Source organism: Chanos chanos, chromosome 8 (genome assembly GCF_902362185.1).
Source record: "Chanos chanos chromosome 8, fChaCha1.1, whole genome shotgun sequence".
Classification (NCBI taxonomy): domain Eukaryota; kingdom Metazoa; phylum Chordata; class Actinopteri; order Gonorynchiformes; family Chanidae; genus Chanos; species Chanos chanos.
In genome coordinates this window covers 31,734,835-31,750,756 of record NC_044502.1, presented here as the reverse complement: position 1 = coordinate 31,750,756, position 15,922 = coordinate 31,734,835, and the positions used below count along the sequence as shown (strand labels likewise).

The 15,922-nt window shown below is 38.5% G+C and overlaps 1 protein-coding gene across 1 annotated transcript; it reads right to left on the bottom strand.

Annotated features, from left to right (window-relative positions):
• Positions 1 to 9,368: 9,368 nt before the first annotated feature.
• On the bottom strand, positions 9,369 to 15,922 carry pold3 (polymerase (DNA-directed), delta 3, accessory subunit). Its single transcript, XM_030783098.1, has 12 exons — positions 15,859 to 15,922; positions 15,312 to 15,367; positions 15,105 to 15,207; positions 14,912 to 14,951; positions 13,743 to 13,875; positions 13,261 to 13,510; positions 12,268 to 12,340; positions 11,996 to 12,161; positions 11,265 to 11,383; positions 11,032 to 11,117; positions 10,687 to 10,765; positions 9,369 to 9,586 (listed from the first exon to the last, which is right to left on the bottom strand). The coding sequence occupies exons 1-12, from the start codon at positions 15,913 to 15,915 to the stop codon at positions 9,369 to 9,371; spliced, it is 1,380 nt and encodes a 459-aa protein (XP_030638958.1). The 5' UTR covers positions 15,916 to 15,922.

The window sequence follows — 15,922 nt, the reverse complement described above, 5'->3', positions numbered from 1 at the left end:
TATGTACGTGTGTGTGTGTGTGTGTGTGTGTGTGTATGTGTGTATGTTTGTGTGTGTGTGATTCAAAGAGACTGCAGTATTTCCTTGCCTTAAGTATGATCATTTTGGAACCATTACCTGAGGCAAAGATTCTTTTGTTCTAGAACCAAGGAATCAGTGAATAGAATCACCTGGTTGGATTTGTTTCTCTCTCACTGGCTGAGCCAGCTATTTGGGTTTGTGCTTCAGAGTTATCGTTTAAGGACTTAAAGTAGGGAAGTGGGATGGTTCCAAGAATGGATAACTGTTAATTTGATATAAATGTAGATCGGGAGATGAAGGCACACTCCCAATTTAGTGGGAATGAAAGGGCCAACACAAAATGTACCATATGGAAGAAATAGACTGTATGGAGGCATTAGTGCTCAAAAAGCATAAAGTACAAATGGCATGAAAAACTGCATCTTTTGCATGATTTCAAACAGATTTTATAAGTTATTATAGCTTCTGTAGAGATCAAACCCCCTGTAACCATGGCAGACAAAAGGGGATCATTTATTTGTTGTAGTTTGTATTCTTGGCAACCCATTATTACCAAAGTCTGGACACAGTGTTTTGAGGTAATGCCTCTGACGCAAATTGTTTTTTAAAGGAGCATGTACTCGAACAACAGTCTTGTTTTGGGCCACAGGTGTAAAATAATCTTCTTTTGTTCTTCTGCCATGTTCATTTGAGTGAATTTAGGCTGTCTACCAAATTGAGAGGAGAACACTTCAGAGGGCCGCAGCTAATATCTACACTCTCAGAACCTCAAAAAGACTCATGCTCATCCTTGTCATACTCACCCACAATGAATCATTGTGTCGGCCTCAAACATAGTGCCAAACAGTGCTGCCCATCTCTCACTGAAGGCCTGACAAAATATTTTGAAACAGAGGCCCTTCAGTTGTGGACCTTAATAGTCACACAATGAAGCTGTGAATTATTTCCGCTGGCTGTTAGATCTGACAACTTTCTGGCAGTTTGCTCTCTCAAAATGACAAAAAGAGAGACAAAGACTGTACTGATCTCACTTCTCTCTTTCTTTCTCTTTCTTTCTTTCTTTCTTTCTTTCTTTCTTTCTTTCTTTCTTTCTTTCACCCTCTCTGTACTAATGAATCCAAAGTTGGCCTTTTCTTTGAGAAAACACCCCACATACTACAAGTTACAATGACAGGTAGTCTCTTCTTTTGTTATGAAATATGTTAAATATTAGGGTTTGATTTGGGATGCTTTAGCTTCCAGACAAGTTCAGTACATTTCTTGAAGCCTAGAACCTTATTTTAAACACTGCCATTTTTGGCTTAAAAAAAAAAGTTCTGTTTCATTGTTTAAGTGGTTTTGAATTCCCTCTGATTCAGCTAGGCATGCATAGTCTTGGCTGGAGCCATGTGAGCAGCTGGGGGCAGTCAGTGGTTATAAATTAGGTAAAGGGGCAGTTCTCTGGATGAACCTGTCCACTGAGGCCCACTGCACATTGTTACAACTGAGAGCTTCTTCTGACAGAAGACCTATTAGTTACGCATTGGAATTCAACTGGAAATAAAGTTTTTGGGTAAAAATTATTTATATTAATATTCCATGTTTTGAAAAATATGAGTATCATCTAGTACTCTTGAAGGAGTACTCTCACACATTTTAAAGAACCCAGGTTAGTAACAAAAGTTTTATTGGGCCGACTGGTAGCAGTTGGTGGTTATGGCAGGTGAACTATGAATGATAATCAAAAATATCTGTGTCTAAGCTGACTCAACACATGGTGCTCTATAAATACTCGCAGTACCGCACTTTAGACTTTGAGGAACTGAAGCATTGAAAATCAATCAGGCAGCCGTTTAAATCAAAGGGAAGCAAACTGGGTTAAGCTAATTAACACTGATTGATGTGTTTGCTTTTGTAGCTGACCGAGGCGTTCAAGTAACCTCCCGAATTAATGCCCCGTCAAAATACTTCCGAAATCTTTTAAGGTCGCTGTTTTTTTTTTACGCCTTCTCCGTCTGCTTAATTAAGTTGGCCTAGATCGTTTCAGCTGACACAGAGGTATGCCAAGGAAGTGTAGACAATCCCAAATTTCTCATCGCAACACTTCAGGCATCGGTCTCCTTTTCCTGATCCCCGCTGTTTGAGGTCCAAAAAGTAAAGAAAAAAAAAACACTCATTGTTAATGAAGTGAGAGTTGCAAGGTAACATTCCACGTCTAAGTAGTTTGTAAAGACAAAACACCACCCTTCGTTTGAAAATAAAGCACAGGCTCTGTGAAATCTTATAAACAAATGCACAGACTGTTGACACTAAATTTGCTGGAATAAGGTACCCCCCCCTCCCCCCCCCCCCCCAAAAAAATGAAATAAGTGAATACACACCATTCAGTCCTAGCCATGAAAAACATGAAAATCTGTTCACACATTCTGTTTAAATGTCTTATCAGCTAGACAGTGATGGATAGTAACACTGTCCTCCAGTAACTAATTTTAGACTTTGATAAATGAGTGGCAGTGTGTCCTGGAAGTAATTACCAGAACTTGCATGCCAAATAAAGTATTTCAAGGCATGTAATGACATTTTAAAAGAACGTGTGGGCCAAACGTCGTGATCCAAAACAGTAATACAAAACGTCTCTCCAGTTTGATTGGAAAGGTTTGTCCCCAATGTGGAGATTTTAACCCAGACAGACTTAAACGGTAACAGAGAATTCCGGCAAGGGTTCTGAAAGAAGCAGTAAACGCAGAGTATTTTCCAGCTCCATCTTGCATATTTTCCTATTTGGACATCGAAAAGACTACCTCCAGCCAAGGACTGTTTTATCACCCAGTTGAAAGAGCATGTGTAAAAATCTGTTTTCAATTAATACACAATGATTTACTCTGTTAGAGTTCTTTATAAAAACAATCAGGGCATTATAGAAATAAATCACAATAGGATTGTTGAGTTATGTGCTTTAAATTTATTACGGTGTGTGTAATCAGGAGGGGAAAAAAAAAATTACGAATGTTGGAACAAGCTTTCAGGAACCGAACTGATACAGCTTTGGGGATTATATGCTTCACTTTGGTGAATTTAAAAAGGTAATCAAGTAGAGCTAATGCTTTAGTTCCTGTATCAGTCATAGTTCTTAGCTGAAGTGTTTGCACCTGTCCAAATTAGTTTAATTAGTTTTATCATTTGAATGAGGATAAAAGCGTTAGTGAACGGACAGGCTGTCACAGCTGATCTCAGAAGGTTCAGAGTTGACAGGTTGTTCAAAAATACATGACAAATGCAAACAGTTGTGGATATGTCTACGGTTTGGGTCAGAAAGATTACATGGAAACTGCAAACAGTCGTGGGTATGTCTATGGTTTGGGCCGGTAAGCTCTCACTAAAGCTACTGTTTGCAGTTTTGAACTGTATAATATCATTAGTTTAAAAATTTATTCATTGCAGTTTTGTAGGAGACAGAACTACAACAAGAGGGAGAGACAGAGTGGCCAAAAAACAGTTAGGACAAGGTCATATTATTGCAAAATCAGACAGCTTCATATTTAATGGCTTTAAAGACTGCCCAAGGGCAGTCTGAATTTAATAATGCGGATTCACTCAATGTATTTTGAAAACGTCTATTGATTTATTCCACCTGGGCCGAAAAATGCATTCCACATCTGTGTAGCTGTGCATGAGGAATATAATTGAAATCGTACGGTGGACAAAACCATGAAATCACACTGAAGACCGAAAGAACAAGGAACAGAAAGAGAAACTGAAATGCAAAAGACATTGGGTTGTTGATGTTTTTACATAATATGAATTTTAATATAATAGCAACCCCAATAAGTAAACACACACACGCACGCTCACACACACACACACACACACACACATACACACAAATGTTTAGGAGACAGGGGGGTTTTGATTCAGTCTATAATGTGTGGACTGGAGACTTTGAATCCAGCAGAGATTAACTGAGGTGATGTAAACTATGTTGCAATATGATACTTTATCAAATACAGAATCAGTATTTTTTTGTTGCTACTGAGAGCAGAACTTAACATGGGCCATGCTGTTATGTGGTCAGTATTGAAACGAGGAACAAGAACTCTCAAAAATCTATCATTTTATTTGCAAACATGAAAATTATTAACTGCCTTGTAAATCTACATCCAGCAAGAGGAATCAAAATTTATTTAAGCTCTAGACCACGGAGGTCATGGAGTGTTCAAGCCAGCAACTTTACCGTAAATTTACTGTAATTTCAAAGTCTGCATCTAATCTGAATGTGATGGTCTTTGCTGTTAAAGACAGCATTAAACCCATTTTCTCCACACATGTTTGCAGTGTTTTATGCAGCTTTTGAGGCTGATCCCCATGGGCTATTTGAAAGAACATTCCACAACAGGCAAAAAAAAAAGCTCTGTTTATCTATTGCTTTTCAAACAAATAATAGCAAAAATACACATAAAATCAAACATTTATTAAAGAACAGTTGTCTGAAAAATATTCACTGGATTATAGCACACTTCAGCAAGCCTATAAAAGAGTAAACCTATTTCAAGGGGAAGCAATTGACTTTGAATGAGAGCGGGACTAGAGTGTCTTATCCCCGCACCCTTGGCTTTGGCCTGACTTCACCAAGGTGAAAAAATGAAATAAGCTTTTACATAGTTTTACATGGGCATATCTGCACATTTCTGCTGCCAAGGCACTTGCACAAGCCAAAACATAAACTTGGAAGCGGGGGAAAAAAGGTAGGCAGCTCTGTAAGCCACGTCCAAAGCCATACCGCTCTTGCGTCCAGTGGAAAATAGCCTTTTGTGAAATAACCAAAAAAAAAAAAAAAAAAGAGCTTAATACCTTAACAAGAAAAGTAATGTTTGACGATGTCAGAATGTTAATATGAAAATCTTGTATATCCAACTTGGTATAACAAGCTCCAGGTCTATTTAAAATCACAGACGTTTGGCTCTGTGAATCTATTCAGCAGGCTTTCCTGTCCTTGTGCTGTGGGTAAATCATCAGGGATTTGTCCAAATACCTCTTTCTGCACTCATTAGTTCTACACCATAAAACCTTTGACTGAATCAAGGATGTTCTCTTGGACTCACCTTTGTTTCTCCATGGACTGCAAAGGAGTTTTGAAAAAAGAATCTTTTGAAAGTTAATAAAAGGCCAAAGGGCCAAGAAAAGACAAAACAGCTTGTCCTCCATGGAGTACTGTTAAGTCCTCAAGGGGACTTAGAATTGGAAATTTCATGCCACTTTTGTCGTTTTCATGTGATAATATGACTCAGTTATTCTCAGTGGATAAAACTCATGAAATTCCTATTTGAGCTCCAGCTTGGTCAGTAAAGGCCCAGGCAACTGTTTACTCTGTTTATTTGTAATTTGCTCCTAACCACAAGATGGCAGACACATTCAAAGCGTTTTCAGAGTCATATTGTCTTATTGGACAACACATTTTTTTGACCTGAACACACTTTAAAGGAAAACTAAATGTAAGCAGGCATGGTTTTTTTTCTCTGAAGACAATGTCCTTACTAACAAATTAGTTTTGAATATATTATAGAACTACACAAACTATAAGGAACTACACAGAGGAGTATTCTCTCAGACTGAAGGCATATAAAAGGAAAAAAATATCTTTGTAATTAAAACCTGTTTACATCAGGTGTATGTGTGCAACTCCTTCTTTTAACTTGTCACAATCGGTTGGTAAGTTAGTAAGGTGCATTACGAATTGAATAGTATCATTCAGGTCTTACTAATGACACACATGCTGTGAGTGGTATTTAATAGGTGGAATTACTTTTTGTGGCCAACAAATTTCCAGTTAAACTTGTGGTAGATCAGTGCAAATGACAAGGAGGAAAAGAACATTCCAGAACAGCTTTGACAGCATCCAAGGGCCATGTTACATGGAACAGTGCAAATAGATTCACAAAAGGTAAGGTCTTCTTGCCAAAAATAATCTATTTTTCCCATTATAATTTGTTTGTCTTTTAACTGACACGATGCTGGATTGCACATGACACCATGACTGGGGGGGGGGGGGGGGGTGGGGGGTGAACAGTTCCAACAAACATTATTTCCACTTTAACAGTCTTGGAAAAACAAAATGTAAAATGTGTTTCCAGCAGTTTAACTGTTCATACAAGATTTGTATGCAGCAGAAAAGCCTTAAAAAAAAAAGTAATCATGAGTGAGACATTAACTGAACGCTTTGAAGGCTGTTTACTAATTAAAGTAGGTTGATAAACAAGCTAAATAGAGTTCCACTGGTCTTCGCCCTCTGGGAAACCGCATAGCTAATGCTTGTGGGTTGGCTCATTATGCCATATCACCTTGTTGAGTCAATTTTCAAAGAGCATTTCAGCAAAAAAAATAAATAAATAACAAAAAAAAAACGGATTATGGCTGAGAGCACATCAGACAGGCAATTATTTATCACTTTGTAAAACAATCATTTTAAATATATCATCCATCATTTCCTGGCATTGGGTTAACAAAATCGTGTATGTAATGACCGCAAGCAGTGTAATTAGGTAGTGAAGTATTGTAATCAGGTCAGACATCGTATGTTTTACAGCACAGAAAATGTGCCTTTAATCATTTCATGTCTCTTTGCCGTGTTGACTGATACTGTTGCTCTGTTTATTTAGATAAGCTGCAGTTCTCAAAGGTGGATTCTGTTATTTTTTACAGTGTGACCACGCTCGTCTGTTTGATCTGGCCTTTCTATGCTTTTCTTTTTTTTTATGCCTTGGCCGGATTTTTATTATGCGGTTTGATGGGTGCATTGAGACCCATTATATTCAACGAAACAGTTGTGCCAAAAAATTGTAAATCATACAATTTCTCCTTGAGCACCTTATGATTTAAAGGTCGTTTAGCCAAGCCTTGGTGTAAGCATATCCATAGGAGAGATGTGTGGAACGGTAAACCCAGTAACCATAGAAATTGTAATCATTAGGAGATTGGGCTGAGTGTATACTCTACAGTCAGACCAAAAACAACTCAGCCCCATCAGCCAGGTCTGATAGGCCAGGCCTGATCTGACAACGTGACCAGTATTTCTTTTCCAGAAAATTCCATCACTCTACTGGCAAATGAGACTACTCTCTGATGATGTGAAATAGAGTTACACTGGGAGAGGAGATATGGATTACTTTCCTCATTATCATTGGATTAAGTAACGTGTAATAGTGGCATTCAGATGTTTAACCCAACATGCAAGTATTCCAGCAGTGTTATGACTCACACAAGCACCTTCTTTACTTTAACTATAATCCAAATAAGGTAACATTCCATTAAGGAGAAATACACACAACTGAATCAAATACAGAGTCATGTAAACACCTTTTCCAGCTCTGTGGACACAACAGCTGTCACTGAATGTCTTCTGAGTTTGAGTTTCTGAGAATTACATCAGTGAGCTTGCCAGACGTTTACTGTTTGCTCATGGAGATGAGTGATCACTGCCGGTAAAGTCACTTATGACCTTCACTCTGGGTTCTCTCTAACCACAATATCTCTCTGATTTTACAAAACCCACTGTCTTTATTTTTTCAGTTAGGAGATTAATTTCATGTAGAGGTTAATATTTTAATGTCTCCTCAGTCCATATCCCAAAATTAAGTCTGTAATGAAACTAGATGGAGCGGGATAAAAGGGATCACTGTGGTTTGCTATGGAGTGATTGTAAGCACTTTAGTAACTGACCCAGGTAATAACTCCTCACTTACTTGACGACGTAAAACACAATATTGCATATTTTATGCTTTACTGCTTTTATAATTCATTTTAAATTCAGATGTGCTGCCTATTATTTGTGGCTATGCGAAAAACAAAGCAGATTTTACATTATGACAGCACAGAGACAATGGATGACAAAACACCAAAACACAAAGCACAGATGACAAAACAGCCAAACCGATTCAAGTGAGCTGTCGCGTGAAAACAACATGACATCCCAGAAACCGACAATGCCCCAGGAAACAGTGGGCTTGAAAAACAAACTTGAAGTCTTGTGAAGGGGTACTTCAAAAGTCAGCAAAGGAAAAAAAAAACAAAGGGGTGGAGGGGGGAAGTGGTTTTTGGAGAGGCATCCAACTGGTTTCATCAAAGCTAGACGGGTAGAAGCAAACTTCTCTTTTTAACCCATGTGAGTGCTGAACAGCATGTCACAGCCACCTACAGGTCAAATTTGTACTCGTTTGGTTGTAACAGCACTGTAGTCAAAAAAAAAACTGTCTGAAGGTTTACACTTATTTCTGCGTCCTATTCACGTGAGTGTCGTTTAAGTGTCATTCTTCACACCTGTTCAGTTTTTTGGATTTGTGATGTAATTGTATTGAGCAAGGTAGTACTCTAGCGCTAAGAATGTATGCTAGAGCCTCACTCACACACCCCCCCAAAAAAAAAAAAAAAAAAAAAAAAAAGAGGAAGGTCATTGTGGTGTGTGTGAGAATATGACAGACATCTTTGCATGGGTAGACTTTTTTTTTTTTGTTTCAAAAAATATATTGTTTATGGGGTCAGCAGTGGTTTAGCATTTCAAAAAAAAAAAAAAAAAAAAAAAAACTTGATGTCTGTGGCATTAGATCAGAGAAGCTTCATTTGATTTGATAGGAATTTCTAGAGGCTTGCCATTCCAAGCAGTGATTTTGTTTTAATAAATCAAAACCTTCCAGATCAGCCTAAAGCACAGTGCCAGAGACTGATGTCATAAAGACAAAGGGGAAGGGTGGTGGTGGTGAGAGCTACAATAGAAGCAGTGAAAACATCAGGAAAACGTATGCTCTCCGAGGTTTGTCATATCCTGTTTTCCAAAGCTGTTTAGAAAAGTCTGGGCCACACGACATCGGTAAGCGCCGTGTAGATTTTCAGCACAATTACTCAGAAGTTCCCGTACTAAAAACAAACTGCAACAAATGTTTTTTTTTTCTCTCCCTCCCTCTCTCTCGCTCTCTCTCTTTTACAAAATGACCACCGTTATACGACTGATTGACAAAATATGACCCCGTTCTGTGTTTTAAAAACCTCCCTCTGAAAACTAACCAAAGGATGTGAATACTTTATACCCATTTTGCTTGAGACTGGATTTATGCTGTCAATACCTATGATATAGTGCCTCTGCTAAAGGTTCACAGATGCTAAAGGAACACACAGCACAAAGCTCAACAATGCCATCTACTGGTTGCTGTGAGAAATCCTGTATAAGAGGACAAAGAGTTTAAGGGGACAGCATTTCCAGTGGACAGAGTTTTGGCATGTAAAAAATAGCCTTTATTAACAGAGTATTTGTACATTCATGAAGTTTCACAACAACTTCTGAATGTCAGTATTTTCTATGCTAAGTGCCTTATTACAGAGTTTCATTTCTTCAGAAAAAATCCCTTAATGGATGCTTGTTTTGTGGTCTTGTCAGTAGATGCGGGTGCTTTCTTCTGATTTTTCTCTGTTGGTTTTTTCTCTTCCTCCCTCTTCCTGCGTGTTGGTTGGAGTGCAGTCGTATCTTTGACTCTTTGACTGCTGGCTTTTGAGTCATCTTCACTCTCTGAATAGGATTCGCTCTCATAACGTTTCTCAGTCACTGAAAAGACACATTGACGGATTATTACATTGGTCAAAAGAGACATGCTCAAGTATACTATGAAATGTGGTCCTTCTGCAAACATGAGTCAATGGACTTCATTTCAGACTAGCTAAGGTGTAAGAAAATGGGACACGTGTTATTTCTGCTCAGTAGTGAGTACATAAAAAAAAAGAAAAGAGAAATGGCTTTGCAAATAAGAATTTACAACAGCAAAATATATGGGGAGATATAAAACACAATTTCACTTATGTTCCCTTAAATCACTGTTGGAATGCTGTCTTAACTTTGAGAAGCTGGCAGTGAGAGACGTAGCACATTAGATAAGCTTGCACTTTGCCAAGTCCAAAAATTAGACCAGAGCGGCTCAGTATGCTTGTTGGCCAGGAAAGGCATTCATGCCGGGGTTTGGTCCAAAAATGTTCCTTCAAAATGAACTTTCAAAACATTCACAACTCCAAACAAACTTCAGTACTTTCACACCCCATGCACGTGTACCCGCAAATATTCTCCAACACCACTAATGCCACATACAGCGCTATCAAATACTGTAAACAAAACACGGACCAATCATCTTTCCAGATGTTGTGTTCCGTGTCTATGTATACATTATGACACAATACACGCTGTTGCGAAATAACTGTGCTTTAGAATACTCCTCCCCATCAGTGGAAACTATGTAGCAGAACGTTAGAAAGTTTTACTTTAGTACTTAATGACATTTTTACACCACTCATACTCTGATCATGTGATCCATTTTTTGACTCAAGTCCAGTGTCTTTGAACATATTGTACTTTTGATTGAAAAAATGTCTCTTCAATATGATAAAATGTGTTGTCCAAAAAAATGTTTTATTTTTTTTTAAAAATGAACTTGAGGGAAAGGACTTAAAAAGGAAAACTTTACTAAAATACACGTATTGTAAAAATGTGCTTCCATTAAAAGACCTGTACCAAAATATTTATACTCATCTCTTTGACAATGTAAAAATACACAAGTACTCAAAAAAATATTATATGTTATTTCACAGAATACTGTTCAGTTTGAAACACAAAAAAGTTATTAAGAGGATCTGTAACCAACATAAAATCAGCCTTACCAATGCACCCTTCATCATCAAGGAACGTGTGAGATTTCAACACCCTCCTCCTCTTCCTCTTCCTGCATTCAGAGGACTCCTGAATCACATGAAACATCGATTAAGCAAAACATTAAACAAACAAAATCTCCTTCATAAAAAGGGGGCGGGGGGGAGAAAAAACACAAATGCAGCACAGTGAACGTGATAACTGTTTTGTGCTCAATCTAGCAGAGTTTAAAACCGTCTAAACTATCAACACTTCTTTTTTTTTTTTTTTTACAATCCATTAAAAAAAAAAAAACATACTCTGTTCAGTTATATATCTAACTGCCCAAGTAAGCAGCTGAAACAGATGTGGCTTACCTCTAGGTGTGACACAGACTCTGTTTTCATTGGTCGGTCAGGACTCGGGGTGTTTACTTCGGGTACAGGTGGAGACTCTGGTACGACTAACCAAAAGAATATTCATAAATAATGAATATTAATGCGTTTAGCTGCATTCATAATTAATTACCCCATTCACTGCTTTTTAATGAATGAAGTGACGGTGACATTTTACTATCTGAGACAAACCAAATGAAACCAGAAGGTGTTACCTTCACATTCTTCATCACTGCTGTCCGGGTGGGGCTTCTTTATTCTCCGTCTTTTTTTCTTTTGACTCTCCATCCTTTCATCCTCGCTATCAGACTGTTCTAGCCGCTTTGTCTTACTACTGTAAGGGAAAGATTTCACCTAAGAATACCTCTTCAAAAATCTTCATCTATTCAACACGTTTCACAGCAGACGAATTTGTTGTTTTGAGACAACAGCATCCAGACGTATGACGATGCACAGTGTGTGAATGAACACACACACACACACACACACACAGAAAGCTGGACACAGTTCACGTTTCTGTGATTATACAAATGCTTAACACATTTTAACAGTGTTAACAAGTAATGCTGGGTGGTGATTACACATATCAGTTTCACTACACAAATGCAGCACTCTCCCATCCCAATGAATGATTCCTCATAACATTTATAAATAACAGCAGCATCCTATGACTGTTGTTTTAGAGCAAGCCTTCTGCTAAATCCACTATTTTTACTCATCAGTACTGATACACCCATGGAGATATATGTGTTCCTAAATGCAAAGTTTCATCTAAAAACACTGGTTCTTTGCATATACCAAGACTATTAGCTCCTTATTTTCAGGCTGAGTTTAGATTTTACTATAGGTATATGATGTGTGGGGTACCATTTTCTAACTGATGATGATGATGATGATGATAAGATCTAAGAAGGGGGGGGGGGGGGTGTGACTGGTGATTTCTTACTTCTTAACATCCTTCACCTCCTTGGTCACTGCCTTTGGTGATTCCTTCGGTGGCTCGTCCTTTGTGTCCGGCTCAGATTTGGTAGAGCACTGAGAGGGGCTCATGCCCTCGGCTCCGCCCCCCTCCTCTTTAACGGGCTTATCTGGCTGGTCACTGGTGACTTTCTCTGGAAACAAAGATGGACAACAGTTGTGTGAACTCCAGAACTGAAACATTCAGGGAACATGCAGCGTACCATAAAAAGGTAAGGTAAGATGGACAATGATACTCACTTCCAGACGTTTTTCCAAAAAAGTTACTCATAGCTTTACCCATGGCAGATGGCTTGGATTTTGATGTGTTGACCTGTATTATCAGTGATGAAAATTACAGCAGTCACTGTACTGAAACACTTAACGGTCATAAAAAAAGAAAATCACAAAAAATCGGAAAAAAATAGTACACGTATTATAATATCATACACATGCTGTAAGATCAGAACCTACATATTAAATAAACATTCAGTACATTCCCCACTTACAATGAATAACTTGTAAATAAAACCTTTTTTCTATGTACTGGTCCTAGGCCAGTCTCTCAATCATCACATTAGGCTAAATGACTCTGAACGTTTAGAATTATGAATTACGATTTTTAACATTTCATGCCAGATGTCTGCCACAGGACAATAAACTGTTATATGAGTAGCTTTTTAACCAAAATATTTCTCTCTCATGAACACCCTACGCAATTGTCTCCAAACGTGTTACATGTGTTCAGAACACAATAACAAATCACATGCAAGTCTGGCGGATGGCAGACACTAGGTGGCGCTGTAATAAAAGAACTCCTTTAAAAAAAAAAAAACTACCAGTCCCTTTTCATGGTGAGTTGGATGCTCTGCATACTTAATCTTCTACAGATGCTTTCATACACATTGCATATAATTACTATGTATATACTACAGACCTGCACATAACCTTTTAACTAATTAAAACTGATAGCGCTTGTAACTGACTTAAGACTCACATCCTAAACACCTGAGTAATAAAATATTTTATATAGCCCTCACACAGTGAAGCCACCCTTAAAACACTTATGTTAAGTGCTTGTTTGGGATCAAAAACATTGGGGAAAGTGGCAGGGTGCTGCCATGATGGAGCAGGCATCATTAGCTCCTACAGTAGCTCACATGCAAATAATCAGTCACACAGTACATGAGGGACCCCTGAGTCAAGGCCATAATTAACATTATAAAAATAATCTCCTGTGATCATGACACTTACTGCAAACGCGTCGTCTTTTTGCTCGGTTTTCACTTCCTTGCTGGACTCTTGGCTCTTGCTGGTGCTTTTGTTCGCAAACATTCCCATAATACCTTTGGGCTGTTTGGCAGTTGGGTTTGACGTGACGTGGTTCGTCAGTTCAGGTTTGCTGGCTGCGTTTTCAGCCACTGTCACCTGTGCCATCTCCTGAGCTCTATGCATTTCTGATGAAGACCTCGGAACAGCTGAGGCACAGCGAATCGCAGTGTACCTGCCATTAGAGAGACAGCTCTGAGACTTAAAATGCACATTGAAAGAGAACTGGGAAGACACAATATTTCCACCACTGGTAAGCGGCTTGTAACAGAACAGTATTTGTTTCAAGTTCATAATGGAAGTGTAATTTATATGGCTATGGAAATAACAGTAATGTGAGCAGGAGTAAACACAACTCCTCTTCTGAGTTTTTTTCCTTCTAAAATGGATTTCAAAATGTTACGTACTTGTTACAGTTTTTTAGGTTTTCCTTTACGGCATCATAATCTGTACTGTAGAGTGGGCCGCTGTCCTTCAGCTCTGCTTTCTGTATGCTGTACACGTGTACACTTATAGTCACATCCATTTTTGACTTGACATCTGCAAGAGATTTAGTATTCAAATCAGTGCGTCACGGTTAACGTTTAATGGTGCACATATTCCAAGTTAAATACATGATGTTCTGTGATAACAATCACATACAAGTTTAAATGCCTGAAAAAGATTAACCTTGGCAGTAATTATTTGGCCTTGAAGTCAGCTTAGACCAGTGGTTCCCAACCTTTTTTGTCTTACCCCTTGAGCTGTTTTGAAATGCCCCCTCACTCATGCTTGTTGATAATTCTCATTAATTTAGTTCTATTAAATTCATAGTAAACTTTCAGTATCTAACACAACCGATTATTAAATGAAAATCATTTGAATGACTCCCCTTTAATACAAAGACATTTACACTTATTGTGAGTGAAAAAATAATATTCAGATTCACCCAGTAGCAGTTTCAACTCCTTTTCTTCAGTCATCCGAGCTTTAAAGACACACTTGAGCTTGTATGTCTTTCATAAGCTTTGATAGGTCTGGGGGCAGTGTTACCACTCAGGAAGTTACCATGACTTCCTGAGTGTGTGGTGCTCTAGTGCCACAGTAGATGGGCTGGCTTCACTGAATTATTTGTCAGGACCTCTCCTCAAATAAAACACTGTAGCTGCGGTGGATCCGCGGACGTACAAGTATAAAAAACATATTTAGGCTCCCCTTAACCTGAATCCAGAGCCACAGCAACTAGACATTTGAGCCATTTATCCATGTTTGCTAGCTAGCTGGTTTGCGAGCAGTTTTGACATGTGTGAACGCAGACTCTTCACAGAGTAGTGTAACAGCTACCGGGGGGGGGAACTAGCTGCTGCACACACGTACCGTTTCAGCAATGGGCTTATGAAATGACTTGGAATATTTTCTTATAATTTTGGAAATAAATCGTAAACCCCAATCTTTCCACCTACCCCCTGCAAACTGTTCAAGTACCCCTAGGGGCACGTGTATCCCCAGGTGGGAACCACTGCCCTAGACCATGAGAGATAAAAAGGTAAGGATATAATGAACCGTGAAAAAATATGAGGAAGACAAAATAACATACCCTCAAGTTTGTCTTCTCTTACTACTGACACCTTATGACACTGAAACAGAGAAGAGAAGAACATTTTGCCACTACCCACACTGCCTGAATTTTTAATCTGCAGACAAATGTTCAGTAGAATTTTAGTTTTCATAAAGTTAACTCCAAATTTATATTTCAGAAATCAAGTACTAAATGGCAGAGTTCCGCTTACCATAGTTCCATTTTCCACGAACTTGCCAGACACCAGGTAAGTGGCATGAAGACGAGTCCCGGATGTTTCCTTGCGTTTCTGTTCCAGGTAATGGTAGAGCATTCTACAATGAAACAGCGTAAAACTCAGCTGGCCTCGTGAACACATTAAGACAGAAAATAAAGGTGTAAATTTTGAGCTGAAAACATAAAGCATGGGGGCACTTACTGTTTAGCCGTGTTGACATGGACTCCAAGGGTAAGACTGAGCCATTTATATGTAACCTGTTGACAGGCAGTCATAACAGTGACTATGACAGTATTCGAATCTAACGTCAGGCGGCCATCAGTTCGTTTATTGTAATATTGTAACTCACATACGAAAATATCAGGAAAACAATACTGACAGGTGTGCTACTACATTACTGAATCCACAGTAGGTCTGCGGATTACCAGCTCAAGAATTTAGCATGCCACCCAGTGCGAGAGGTAAGTACGGCTGCGTCGGATTCGGGCATGGTAAGGTAAGCCATTTCAAACCATCTGCCATAAATTAAATGCGTATAAATGAAACGCATAGATATATTCAGATGCAACTGGGAATCATATGGAATATTTTGTTGTTAGTGCTTGGCTAGCCTCGGTATAGTAACGTTGACCAAATGCTATCTGTGCTCTTTTGCTATGTGATTTGCTAAGCTAACAGTTTGCTTTATGTTTATATCGTAACCATTTCCTTAAAAACTCTATGACTACCTAGAAAAATAAGAACTTACTATTTTGTTTTGATCACTGACGAATTCGTCAATGTTATCAAGGTAAAGGTCATCCATAGCAGCA